Below are 13327 nucleotides of genomic sequence, written 5' to 3'. Positions count from 1 at the left end.
TGCTACTGAAATCCTGCCAATGGGGTGCTCTGTTTTGTCGCTCTGCCAGTGTCCTCCTGGAACTGACAAAGCCAGACGCTCAGTATTTCCAGAGAGGGAAAAGTGGCATCTCTATTGCCCCCCTTCCCCCGCCCCAATTATCTTCGTTTTGGGGCATCTTCTGAGGCAGGCTGTGGTGAGGGCTGGTCGCTCTGGGGAAGGAGGCAAGACACAATGGCATTTCCAACGAGAGGGTGCTGGGCGCACACCCACACCCGCGCGCATCTCTCCCTCCCTCTCTAATCTCAGGCAGAGCAGCCAGGCGGCGATTGGAGGCTCCGCTTAGGACTGCCCCACGGCCTATTGGAGTCCGCTTTCCACGCTCCATGTGGGCTTGAAAAATCCCACCGCGGAAGGGGGGGGCGAGAGAGGGAGGCAGAGAGATTGCAGTCAGCCAGCCCAGCAGTGCTGCCAGGAAGGAGGCTGCAAGCAGGGCGAGTTCCCCTCACGGTGCAGCAGAGGGAGGAATTGCTGAGGCGAGCTGCAGCTGTTGCCTTTTGAACCCAGAGCCGCTGAAACGACCCAGGTTGTCCAGATCCTTCAACCCCACTGTGCTCTGGGCGGGCAGTCCCGGAGCGCTCCTCATCCTCGCACCCCAGCCTGCGGCTGCTTCAGTTCCCTATTGCGCTCGCCCTCGCCTGCCCCTGGAAGATGCTTCTGGTGCAGACTCCTCTGTGAGAGCCATAGGGGAATCCTTGACTCCATCCTCCGATCTGCGTGGCTTATTCACTCCCGCCCCCCGACAGTTGTCCTGCAGGGAACCCCCGCAGCCTGTGCCACTCCCCCCGGGAGAACTTCAGCAGACTCAACCAGCAGCTCCTGCATGAGGCGTGGGGGGTTCAGTGGCAGCCAGGAGAAACGGCGGGTCCCCACCCCACCTGTCCATGGAGGCTGTAGCCGAGGTACTGAATGTGAGCTAAGCAATCCTTGGCTGTAGCGGAGTTTGAGTCCCCCCCCTTTCCCCCCCGTCGACGCCGCACCCCCTAGAACTCTGCAACATGCTGCCTGCCTTTGCAACAGCATGGACCCTCGCCGCTGCTTCAGGGCTCCTTCTCCTCGGTGACATCCCTCTGAAATTTGCAGAAGACAATTGTTCGGACAATTTGAAAGTGCAATAGAGGAGGAAGGACCTGGATGTCAGTGGGAGACATCAGTGCAGGTATCTCTACTGCGGTGTTATTCCCCACCCCCCAAAAAAGAAGAGAAGGCGAACTATCCCGGGGTTACTATGCAATTGCGACTAATTTCTTGGTTTTTTATCACTTTGAACTTGATGGAATACATTGGAACCCAGCACGCCTCCAGGGTACGGCGACAGGGAAGAAGTAAGTGCGCAGAGATTTATACCTGCTAACTTCTAGTCCCTTCCTCTGCTAGTCACCTGTTCGGTAGCCTCCTGTCTCCCCAGATCCTGCTGCCCTGGCAAAAGATATAGACAGGAACAGGAATTAAACTAACCCTCAGGTATTTCAACCGTTAGATTTACTGAGACTGTAGTCCTTTCCTGTAGCTCATTATCATTATTATTATTAATTATTAATTATTATTAATTAAGGCTGGTCGGGGAGGTGATGTAACACGTTGGAATGTTTTCTTTCTAAAGGGAAAAAAATCCCCCGAATATCCTCCCTTATTACAAGTGGATCAGTTTAGCTCAGAATTAAATTGCAGTTACCTTTCTGGAGCGATCGCATTACCCCACCCCCTGCCATCACTCAGGGATGAGGAAAAGGACATTTTTCACTCCCGATATGGACTAACCCTGTTGCCTTCTCAGGCATCTTTAACACCACCGGTCCAGCGGTGAGTCACTGGTGCTGGGCTGCTGATACTTGTCCTTAGTCATCGAGATTTTTCACCTGAGTTCTTGCGAGTCCTGCCGAGAAAGGCCCTAGGGGTTTTTGCACCACGATTTTTTCCTAGAGTACTGAGGAGACCCCTGGTTCTAATGTTATAAGATCGCTATTGTGAAAACCCCTGGAATGAAGAAAGTTAATTTCTGCCTTCTTATCCCGACCCGTAACAAATCAAACAGGAGCCACATGGTCTTGGGGTGGGGTGAGGTAGATCTACAGGGAAAGTCATGGAAGAAATGCAGCTGACGAGAGTGAGTGCGCACTGCGCCGAGAGAGGATGGGTTTGCAATGCTGGGCGCAAGCAGGCGGATTTTGAGCGCCGCATTGTTCGCCCGTCCAGGTTAAACTGTTCTCTTCATTTGGTTTGGCCAGTAAGGAGCAGAGCAATTCGGGGTCAGAATCCAGACTCAAGGCAGAAAAAATCAACCACCCAATCAACCAGAAAACCCCTTAGAAAGCAGCTTGCAAAGAGGGGCCTGCCCAAATCTTGGGCAGTGGTGGGGAGTTTTATAGTTTTCTTGGATAGTCATCTGGGCCAGGCTTCTCCCCGTCTACACCGCAGGGGCGTTAGGATCTGATCCAGAATCAAGGGGAGCCTTTCGACTGACTTCTGTGGGCTTTGGATCAAGTGTCTGATTCCCCTCAGAATAAACTCCCACGAGAGGGGGAAGGAGGGTGTGACTGACAAGTCTGGAAAGGACGATGCGCGCAGAAGAGAGTCAATTAGCGTAGTAAGGACCGTTCTTCTCGCTCATTTCTGCCCAAGCCCCCTGATCTAGAGCGAACCCGGCTTCCTTTGACACTTTCTAGCCACGCTGCTTGAAAAGGGGCTGTTTATTTCTGTCTGCCCCGACAGCTCCTGATACCAGGGGGGAAGTGTCCGAACACAACGGCCGCCTGTATTTCATCAATCAGTACACGGGGTTATTTCCTCGCTTTTGCTCCGCTTTCCCCTCTCCACCTTGGCATAACTGGTCCTTGAAAGCTTCCATTGTATCACTGGCCTCTTGAATGCGAGCTTTGATTCACCTAAAGTGCCCTTGAAACGTAGCTCCGGAGTGACAGCCCCGGGGGCTGAAGTCTGCCCAGTCCCCAAGGCCGCCCAGCGAGGGAGCAGGGCGGGCAAAATAAAACACATCGGGACGCCCGATTTATTATCCTTGGCGAGGGAACGGCTCGTGTTCTGATAACTCCCCACCCGCTCCTGGAGCTCCTAGCGGGCGCAGTCCCGAAAGGAGAGGCTGCCCTCCACAAATCAACCAGCTTCAGGCCCGAAGCAGCCTCCCTCTGCCCCGCCAGACGAGAAGGGGGCAGGAGCGATCGGTTTCGGCTGGGGTGGAAGGGGGAAGCAGAACTCAAACTGCCCCGACGGGCTCAAACCCCGGGATCTCACCCTGGCAAGCTCCCGCGGAAACAAGCACTAACTCAGGGAAGCCCTCGGGATTTGGCCTATGAACACCCAACACTTGGTCCTTAGCACTGTCTCCTCGGCTCCGTGCATTTGAGCCTCCTGTGGGTCACTCGCTCTGTGCCGGCAGCTGGCAAGTGGGTGGGAGGCTGTGTGCAGGTGGGAACCTCCCTGAGGCTTAGGCTGGAGCTGAGTCCTTAAACTCTCCGAGGGGAGGCCTGGCCTGGCAGGGGAGGGGTCGGCTGATGAGCACAGGGCACCACAGCCGGTTCTCTTTGCATGCACTCGCTACACCGTGTCCCCCTTTGTGAGGAATGGGGGTGCTTAGGGGGCTGTCCCACAGAACTGAGGATCCGGGCTCATAGTTTCTTTCTCCTTTTGGGGTGGGGGGGGAGGAGAAGGTTGAAGGTGGGGGCAGTAACCACCGGGCCAGTCCCAAGTGTCTTTGCCTTTCTCCCTCTCTGTGCACCTTGTCTGCGTTTTCAGGCACTCCTGCTAAGCTCCAATGTCGGGGGAGGTGCGACCCCTTGTGTCCTCTGCAGAGACAGACCCTCTGCAGGTGCAGTTTTGAGCATGGGGCGTGGGGCCAGGTCTCGGCTATCGCCCCGCAGGCTGCTGGCTCAAGAGCTACCGAACGGGGGGAGGCGGTAGTGTCCACAGAGCGGCCCCAGTTCAAGGGCCCGATTCTGCTCCCATTGAAGTGTTGCTGCTGATTGCAATGCGGGCAGGATGGGTCCCTAAGTGCTTGTCTCTGGAAAGAATAAAGGGGAGTAAAGCGATCAGGTGACGCAGAACAGCTGTTTACACGACATGGTGGAGATTCATTTCTTATCCTTTGGACAAACTAATCAGGGAAAGCAAATTGGGCAAAGGATTTACATCAAAGGTGGCCAAGCCCACTGGGTCTTTGTGTTTCAGTAAGGGCCCAATATTCACCAAGACCCAAAGCCATAATTTTCAAAATCAGGTGCCTAAACTAGGCTACTAAATCTCTGCTTAGGCACCTAAGTTGGAGTGGGCTTCTTTATCAAGCACCTGTAACTCCAAAGGGATTTGTGGGTGCTCAACACTGTTGAAAATTGGGCCATTTTTATTAGGAGTCTATGACAGATTCAGCTGCCTAACTAGGTAGCCAGGTTTGAAAATGTTGGTTCAGATGTTTAACTGACAGTAAAACGCAAATTATTTTTTTTAAAGAATAGATTCATTTCTGTAATTTTTCATCGGTCTAAAATACCATAGTTAAACTAGAGACATGCTAGAGAGCTCTTTAACATAGCATAAAAAGATCAGATTGGTGGAAGTTGAAGCTAGAAAAATTAATGCCAGAAAAAAGGCATACATTTTTGATAGTGAAGATAATTACCCATTGGAAGAGCTTACCTAAGGGATTCTCATTCCCTTGAAGTCTCTAAATCAAGACTGAGCATCTCTCTGAAAAATCTGGTCTAGTTTCACGACCAATTATTGGGTATAAAGGAGGAGCTACTGGGTGAATTTATAATGTATGTATTATGCAGGAGGTCAGACAGGATGATCACAATAGTTACTAGCCTTAAGACCTATGGTTTGACACCAGTGAATCTTTGAACTCTAAAATGATAAGTGTGGATAAGGAAAACAGGTCTCGGCTATCGCCCCGCAGGCTGCTGGCTCAAGAGCTACCGAACGGGGGGAGGCGGTAGTGTCCACAGAGCGGCCCCAGTTCAAGGGCCCGATTCTGCTCCCATTGAAGTGTTGCTGCTGAAAAACCAATCTTTTTAGTCCACATAAGATTTGCTCTAGACTTGTCATCTGCTTTACACTTCAGGGAAGCCTGATCTTTAAACCTGTTATTAGGAAAGCACTTTCAAAATTCACTTTATTTTTTTTTAACAAAGGACAGAATACTTACAAACTATCAATCAAACAATCAGTATTTTCTCCTTTTATTAAATATCCAGACCACTTTATTAATTACATTTTAGATTTGCACTTTTTGAAAAACAGATAATTCAAAATATGTTCGGCCAGCTCCTCAGTTGGTATAAATTGGTGTAGCACCACTGGTGGCAACTGAGCTATGCTGCTTTATAAACAGCAAGATCTGGCCCTGAAACTCTAACTTATTTTATTTAGTAATACAAAGCTCTGTAAAGTGTTTTTACCAACACAAAAGCTTGATCCTGCATTCCTTGCACAAGTAAAACTCCCACTGAAGTTAATGGAAATTGAGAGTGTTCAGTCTATTTCATGATCAAGTTAAATGTCCCGTCCTGCAGGCTGTAGAAAGACAAAACTCCCATTGAAGTCAGCAACAGAGTGTGGACAAGGGGCCGGGTCCTAATTCAGACATATGGCACACAATGGATAACAGTTCAAACCCGAAGACACAGTTAGCAAAGGGATCAGTTGTTTTTATTCTGATAAGAACACTAACGGTTAACAAATTAAGTTGTTTATTCAGGCTCTGCAAGAGACATTAACTTGATCAGAGTGTAGACTGACATAGATAATAAAATAACATTATAAACATGGCAGTAGATACAGAATTTGCACAAAAAAGAATAGGATTAGGCAAAGTGAGTTATAAATTCAATGATTGTTCCACGGTCCCTACATATGGGACCAGGGATATTTGTTCTGTGTATAAGAGGCAGATAATGATGCACAACTGACATGCAGGTGTGGATTAGTGGGACATCCCTCCTGCTTCCCTTTTTTCTTCACTGGTGTGATTGTATGTTCACAACAGCTAGTGATCATGTAGAATTATAGATCTCCCTTCAGCGGACCATAGTAACCATTGTTAATTGAGGCCTCAGTCCTGCAAACATGTATTCAAACGCTTAACTTTAAGTACATGAGTAGTCCCACTGAAATTAATGGTGCAAAGCACATGCATTAAGGGTTGGCAGGAGCAGAGCACAGCTGCATTTCTACACCAATAACAAAATGGTGACACATAAAGGAATTGCCATTTAAAACACTCCAGCATTTTGTTGTGTATCTGCATTTTTAACTCCCTTACTAGAGGACACCATTCATGTGGAAGTAAAATGTACATTTTATGTTTTTGACAAGAAAAGACACAGCTTCTACAAAGCACAGTGATAAAAAATGTGCAATTGCACATTGGAAGATTAATTTATTTGAATAGCTATTTCCACCCACCAAATATTGAAATACATATATTTTTTTTAAAAAGCCAGAACGTATTGCAGTTGACATGGAAATTTGACATGGCCTTCACAGCTGTAATATGCCACAGGTTCACTATGCCATAGGTGCTGTCATCGTAGACGCTTTATGCTTATTAAAGAAAGAAAATAAAGGTTGTTACACCATCATTTTTAAACAGCCATTTGATGAGCAAACAGCCATCAGGCAAGCTGAATCTGTCCTTGAGTGGGATTAAATTATCCATTGTGCATTTTCTTTCAAAATATACTTTGTGTGCTCACCTGATGATGTTTTCTCCCTGAGGATTGTACCATTATATTGGCAGAGTAAATGATTTGCTGATGACAAGTCCATTTTTTTTTGTGAAAGTACATTCCACATTTTGGGGGGTCAGATCCTGTTCCTCTTGAGGCAGACAACAGAATACCCATTGTGTTCATTAGAAGCAAAAGCCAACCCTCTGTGAAAGACCCATAGCAATGTTTCATCATACTTTCATGAATCACAGCCATCTTCAGCAACAGCCGCATTTAAAACAATAGAATATATTGCTGAAGTCAATAGAAGTATTTCTTCCCCAACATTCTAAGCATGATTTCTTTGGCTTGATTAGTTTCCTGTTTTATGTATATACATATATAAATAAGTTTTTAATATAGTTACACATCATGAAATTATATGCATTATAATACTGCTGCTTTTTAAATACCATCATCTATCCCAAGAACAGAGGATCAGTATGAAGCAATCATAGTGTCAACATAATAGTGTGTAGTTTGAAATTTAAGCTACTGAGGCAATCACTGTCTATAGTTAAAATTACAATTGAACTGAAAAAATATTTATATACTTACAAGTTCTTGATGCCCCTGAAACAAGATTGTGTAACAAGATTTTTAAAAAGCCTCCATCTTGCATCTGAAATGTATTAAATACTCTTTTTACAATGGTTTTAGAGTTTGAACCTGCTTCCACTGAAGGCAATGGAAAAACTCAAATTGACTTCAGTGGAGCAGGACTGAGACCTTAGTCTTCAAGATCTCAAGAAAGGATTTGGGGGTTAGGAGAAATCCTGTATTTGGGTACTTGCAGAGTTTCCCAACCCTTATGTGGGAGTTACCCATGTAGGAGGACCTAAGGCTCTGTCCTTTTTGTATCTATGCTTGTAGTACATCTGGTAAGCTGAACTTTCTCACACATAAAAAAGAATAACGATTTTACCACTCTAGCTCATTGTACCAACTCATCCACTGAAATTTCCACTGATGTCAATTGATTTAGCTCAGTGATGAATTTGTCCCTTTAAGAATTGATATTAGTGTGACAAATCCTGAAGTCCTCAGTCAGTTTTTACTGACTGACTTCTTACTTTAGCAACATTCTCACTGAAGGCAATGGAAGTTTTGCCTAATAAAATAAAAGTAAGAACTTCAAGATCTGGCTATTCATTATCCATTGCTTAGCCTGTTTGGATCCTTTTATCTGTGAATAATACAAACACTCTTTTCATTTCACCATAACTATCACCCAACCATTCACTGAGATTATTGGGGTGTCCAAATTTTAGTTTTTATCATGTTAGGACCAATGGCCACTGGGAAATCTCATCTGCTAATATCCAGGGATCTCATAAGAACTTTTTCCCCTGCCCAATATTTGAGTAAATTGCCTTATCTTGGCCTTGAAATAAATTATAAAAATGTAATAGGCTGGTTAAAGATATCAAATAGCTGATAAAAGAAAAATTTATCTCATTTGCAATTTTGGAATGAGAATGAAACAGCATCATTTTGCCATCTTTGTACCCATATTATTCATAACAAAATGCTCTTATCAGATAACAGGAGGCAGCTGAAACCATACACAGTTATATTAAAGTCTGTCTGCCTGCTGTTACCACAAGGAATGCCTCAGAAAAAAATTATTCTGAAGAAATTCCACCATGCAAAAACAGTCCACTTTTCCAAGAAATGCTTTGTAGATAATTTAAAAAGTTGGACTTTTGGCAATGGGAAAACATTTAATCCTGGGCATTGAAAATAATTAATTAATTATTAGACACTTTGTCAAAGTAGAAAATTCCAACAGGATTTATTTAAGATTCCCTTAACAACAACATTTTTGTAGCAAATAGTAATCAGAGTCATATATAGTGCTGTTGCTCAAAAATAAATAAATAAATAAATAGAGAGAGAAACTTAATTGTATTCTATGACAAACTGGTTAATATATATATTTTTAGCTGGTGCATTTCATTACTAATTTTTGTGATTAAAAATAACACACATCGAACTAAGGAGCCTCATCATTTAAGCCCCTCCAGTCATGCAGAACAATATCACTACTAAGAAGACTGAGACTGCAGCACCAATGAAGTTAATCAGAATTTTGCTTTTGACTTTGGCTGAATGAACCCATCCTGGTCTCCACAGTAGCATTATGTTACCTTGGTATGTTACAGACTCACTGAACAAAATAATGATTGGTGACAACAGAAAAAAGTATATATTTATATTTAAAAAATGAAAATAAAACCCTGAAAGATGTGTCTAAACTAAATAATGTTAACATATAGCTATAAACTTCACCCTCCCACCACCCAGCCTCACCCTGTTGTTTGTCACCGTCACCCCTTGTAATGATTTATATTTAGACTTGAAAGATCTCTTAGACAGGGGCCATGACTCTTGACATATTCTATGCGTGCATGGAAGATTCTTGGGCACTGTAAAATAAAATAGCTTATAGGTTTGGTCTAGACTAGTGATGGGTAAATCCCTTCGGTCTACAAATTGGGCTGGAAATCTCATGAATACAGACTCATGATTTCCGTGGCTTCCCAGCATATGCCAGGTTAGAAACACCTAGAGAATCGATCTCTCTAGGGTGTGGGGACTAGTGACTAAGGAAAACTGTAGTAATCTTCCACTGAGGCAGCTGCTGAGGACAGGAAAATGCTGGATGAGGATGTGACAAACACAAGGTAGGAACTTTGAGAACAGCACAAATCCTTTGTCAAGACATAGGGCATGTCTACACTGCAATTAAAAACCTGTGGCTGGCTCATGCTAGCTGACTCTAGCTTGCATGGCTCAGGCTAAGGGGCTGTTTAGTTCCAGTGTAGTTGTTTGGGCTTGTACTACAGTCTGGCCCCTAGGATCCTGCGAGTGGGAGTATCCCAGAGCTTGGGCTGCAGCCTGAACTGGAACATCTACACCTCAATTAAATAGGCCCACAGAGTCCAAGTCGGCTAGCATGGGCCAGCCATGGTTGCAGTGCAGACATACCCTAAAAGTCTTTCTTTCATTTGCCCCTCTGTCACCAGGGCCGGCTCTACAGTTTTCGCCACCCCAAGCAGCGCACCGAATTGCCCCCGCGGGTGGGGCAGTCCGCGTGCGCTTAGGGCGGCAGTCGCATTTCCGCGGCGGTGGCAATTCCGCAGCAGCTTCTATATTTAGCTGAAGCCCCCGCGGACAGCTAAACATAGAAGCTGCTGCTGCCGAATTGCTGCCGCCGCGGAAATGCGCCTGCCGCCCTAAGGGCACACGGACTGCCCCCCTTCCCCGCCCATGGCGGCAATTCGGCGCTGCTTGGGGGCAAAACAGGGACTGCCGCCCCTTGCAGATTGCCGCCCCAAGCACTAGCTTGGAATGCTGGTGCCTGGAGCCGGCCCTGTCTGTCACCCACACAAGGCCTTGCAAGCTTCATTATCATAATTCACCAGTGGTGCAGCTCTACTGGTGGTAGCAATGATGGGAAGCTGCAATATTGGTAGGACTGAAACATTTTTACAACAGTGTCATCTAAGCCAACCCTGCAAGATCAGGCCCTGTTTTAAGTGTATAGCTGTAACTGGATGAAAATGCAAACCAGAGATGTAGGAGTAACCAGCTGGTATAGCAATACTTGTAGTACATCTCTTGACGCTCACATAAAATATCAACACAAAACAAAACTGGTAAAACATGACACATTAATACTTTTATAAAGTTTATGTCTGTTATCGGCACACCCAGTAATCCCAACCAGATTGATGATAGCTTACTTTAATAATAACATTTTTGATTCATACCAGTTCAGCCAAACAGAGGGAGGAAAATCAGCCAGTGTCTGCACAGTGTGTCTCCCACACACACTTCACTGCATTATTGCATTGCTTGTTCACTGCGGTTACAAAGATCAGTACTGGCATGTAGTTCCTTAACTTTTTCTAGGCTAGTGAAGAAAGGAGGTTTACTTATTTTTTTTTCATCTTACATTGCTGAATAGAATATTAATCTACATACTCAATATAGAACTAAATGAGACCACAAGATATTCATTTCATATGAGAGTTGGAGGGAAATATTTGTATATGCATTTGCTAAACAGCAGCATTACTAGATCAGCGCAACTATTGCAATAAATATTAATATTAGAGTAGCACCTAGAGGCCTCAACTGAGATCATCCCTCTTTGTGCTAAGTGCTGTACATGCACATATTAAGAGACTGTCCCCATCCTGAAAAACTTAAGATCTAAATAAACAAGACTGACAAAGGATGGGAAGGGAAACAAAGACTGTTTCTGCAAACATTTGCTTGCAATTTGAAATGAATTGGCTTTGTCTTTAGTCATGCCGGCTTTGTGTTTGTGTTCCATTAATGTTCTAGCAAGCTAGCTTTGCTAGTGTTAATACTTGTGAAAAGTGAATTTTAAGCTCAGATGCTCCAATACAATCAGAAGTGAATATAGAATTCTATGTTGTAAAATTTGTAATTCATGCTGTGTTACAGCCGAGTGTGTGTGAGACCTGGGGCCCTGGTTAGATATGTTACTTAAGTCATCCATATAGGGAACTAAAACAATACCACATGGTGTAAGTAATTAACCAATATGATGCACTTTTAAAATATTTGCAGCAAACCATTCATGAAGGATTTGCAGGCCACGAATGATTTGCTAAAGAAAGTGACAAACAATTTTGGCTAAAGAATAAATTAAGCAAATTGCTAACTATTCCTCAACAGAAAATGTCACAGGATAAATTGTCCATTCTGAATCATTCACCCAACTGTAATCATACATTCAACGTATTATATAATGTTGCTCTCTCTGTAGGAGTCACTACAATTACACTTTCAATTACATTATTCTTCTAGAGAAAACACTAAGGGTCCAACACTGCTAAATGCTGAGTGACCTCATTTCCCAGTAAAATTAATGGGATTTGAGAGTATTTGACCCCTTCATTTCAGTTTATCATAGAGAAGTGTCCCTTTACATTTTTTCTTAAATATTGAATATCTCAAAACAACATACATTTTAACATAACAAAATGGATGAGCTGGGATCTCAGCCAATAATGCAACAGAGACCCAAAATATATTTGAGTATTTCACAGTTGTGTGATCTCTTCAAGGGCCAGATTGTGTCTGATCCCTTCATGGATGCAAAAGGCAGGAAGGAGGTCTCAGCGATTCTCCCTTCCTGTATCTCCTCCCTAGGCAAGGATTGGTCACACAGATGAGCACAAAAGTAACTAGAGTTGAAGGCCTGCACAAGAGGGCAAGGTGTGGCAGGGAAAAGATAGTCCTGTTCCCATTTGTGTCGGCAGTGTTAGCCGGCCATCTGTCAAGATGTGGTGCAAAGACCAACACATCTCTTCCTGAAGCACAGTTCTTACCCTGGCTCCCACTGGAGCAGGACTACTCACTCCAGCCTCAATGTAAGCCACAACAGAGCCCAAATTAAGTAGATTAAGGTTCCTTTTTGTTTTCTTCATTTCTGTGGTTCATTTGTTACATAAAAGAGGCAGCTAACCAAAGAGAGAACCACCACCAAAGACCACAGCAGATCATGAATGTCCAGAGTCATTTCACAAACCATCAGTAAGTTATTGAAAAGGAGGCTGCAAGCCTTCCTTGATGAGTCTTCCAAGCTAATCCTACAGTTGTCTGTAGTTGCTGCTGCATGCCATTCCTGCCAAACCGGTGCTTTCTAAGTTGAACAATTTATGACTGCCTGTTTTAGTACCATTTGCCAGTAAGTATTATATTGTTTATCCAGGAGACATTGAGGTCTGCCTTTTCCAGGGAGTAGTCCTCTCCAGAAGAGGTCGGTCATAGAAATTGCAGAACTGCCCCCAGGGAGGAGAGCTTATGCAGAATGAACTCTGTCAGCCCATACCAAATAACTCCTAATTCTCTGGGCTATCTGTCTCTTTCAACCCCTAGGACCACTCCATTGACTTTCAAAGGGACTGGATCAGGGTGAATTACTTCACAAAGCTGAAGAGCCTGATGCTGCTCTCAGATACACTTGAGTCCAGAAGCAACTAGCTCCACTGAAATCCATGGAGCTTTACCAGTAAAAAAAAACCTGTGTGAGATCAGTGTCCTGCCCAAGTGTTCATACATTACCAATGACATGCACCCTCATAAATTAAAAAGCATGGTCGTTGCTGGGGGATTTTTGTTCACAGTCAGCGGTGGGAAGACCAGCAATGTATTCAATCTGTATTTCCTTTGAGAAAGGTGCCAGTAAAGGGAGGAAGGGTATCCACTCACAACAATTGTTTGTAAATAAGACATCTGCAAATTGTCATTAAACAGGGTGGGAGCAACACTTGTTTTGCTTTCCTCCTGCTATAGTTTCTCACCTTCCCCACACAGCACAGTGTCAATGACTACAGCACGCTCTCTGATCTCTCACACCTTCTCACTGTGCCACCTTCCCAGTCCTAATTAGCATCCAGCCTTTCCGCTGCCCCCAGGAATTCACGTGTTGAATTTGGTGACTGTGTCAGAGAGTGCTGATGTTCCCAGAGCAAGAAAAATCTTTTGACCTCTTGCCCTGGGATCTCCAAGCAGCCAAGTGTGTA

General features: G+C 44.5%; 1 protein-coding gene across 2 annotated transcripts in view; it reads left to right on the top strand.

Annotated features, from left to right (window-relative positions):
* The first annotated feature begins 445 nt into the window (after window positions 1–445).
* The window catches only part of RSPO3 (R-spondin 3), an 86277-nt gene continuing 73395 nt past the window's right edge, over window positions 446–13327 (top strand). The window contains exon 1 of one of the 2 annotated variants that reach the window (XM_039528613.1): window positions 446–1198. In XM_039528613.1, the coding sequence (XP_039384547.1) occupies window positions 1174–1198 (25 nt within the window). In that variant the 5' untranslated portion in view covers window positions 446–1173. Of the gene's footprint in view, window positions 1365–13327 lie in introns of both variants that reach the window. The other variant, XM_039528612.1, reaches the window with a different exon arrangement.

Source organism: Mauremys reevesii, linkage group 3 (assembly GCF_016161935.1).
Source record: "Mauremys reevesii isolate NIE-2019 linkage group 3, ASM1616193v1, whole genome shotgun sequence".
In the NCBI taxonomy this organism is placed as follows: Eukaryota; Metazoa; Chordata; order Testudines; family Geoemydidae; genus Mauremys; species Mauremys reevesii.
Note: the sequence above shows the minus strand (reverse complement) of the source record. Positions and strands in the feature narration are given on the sequence as shown.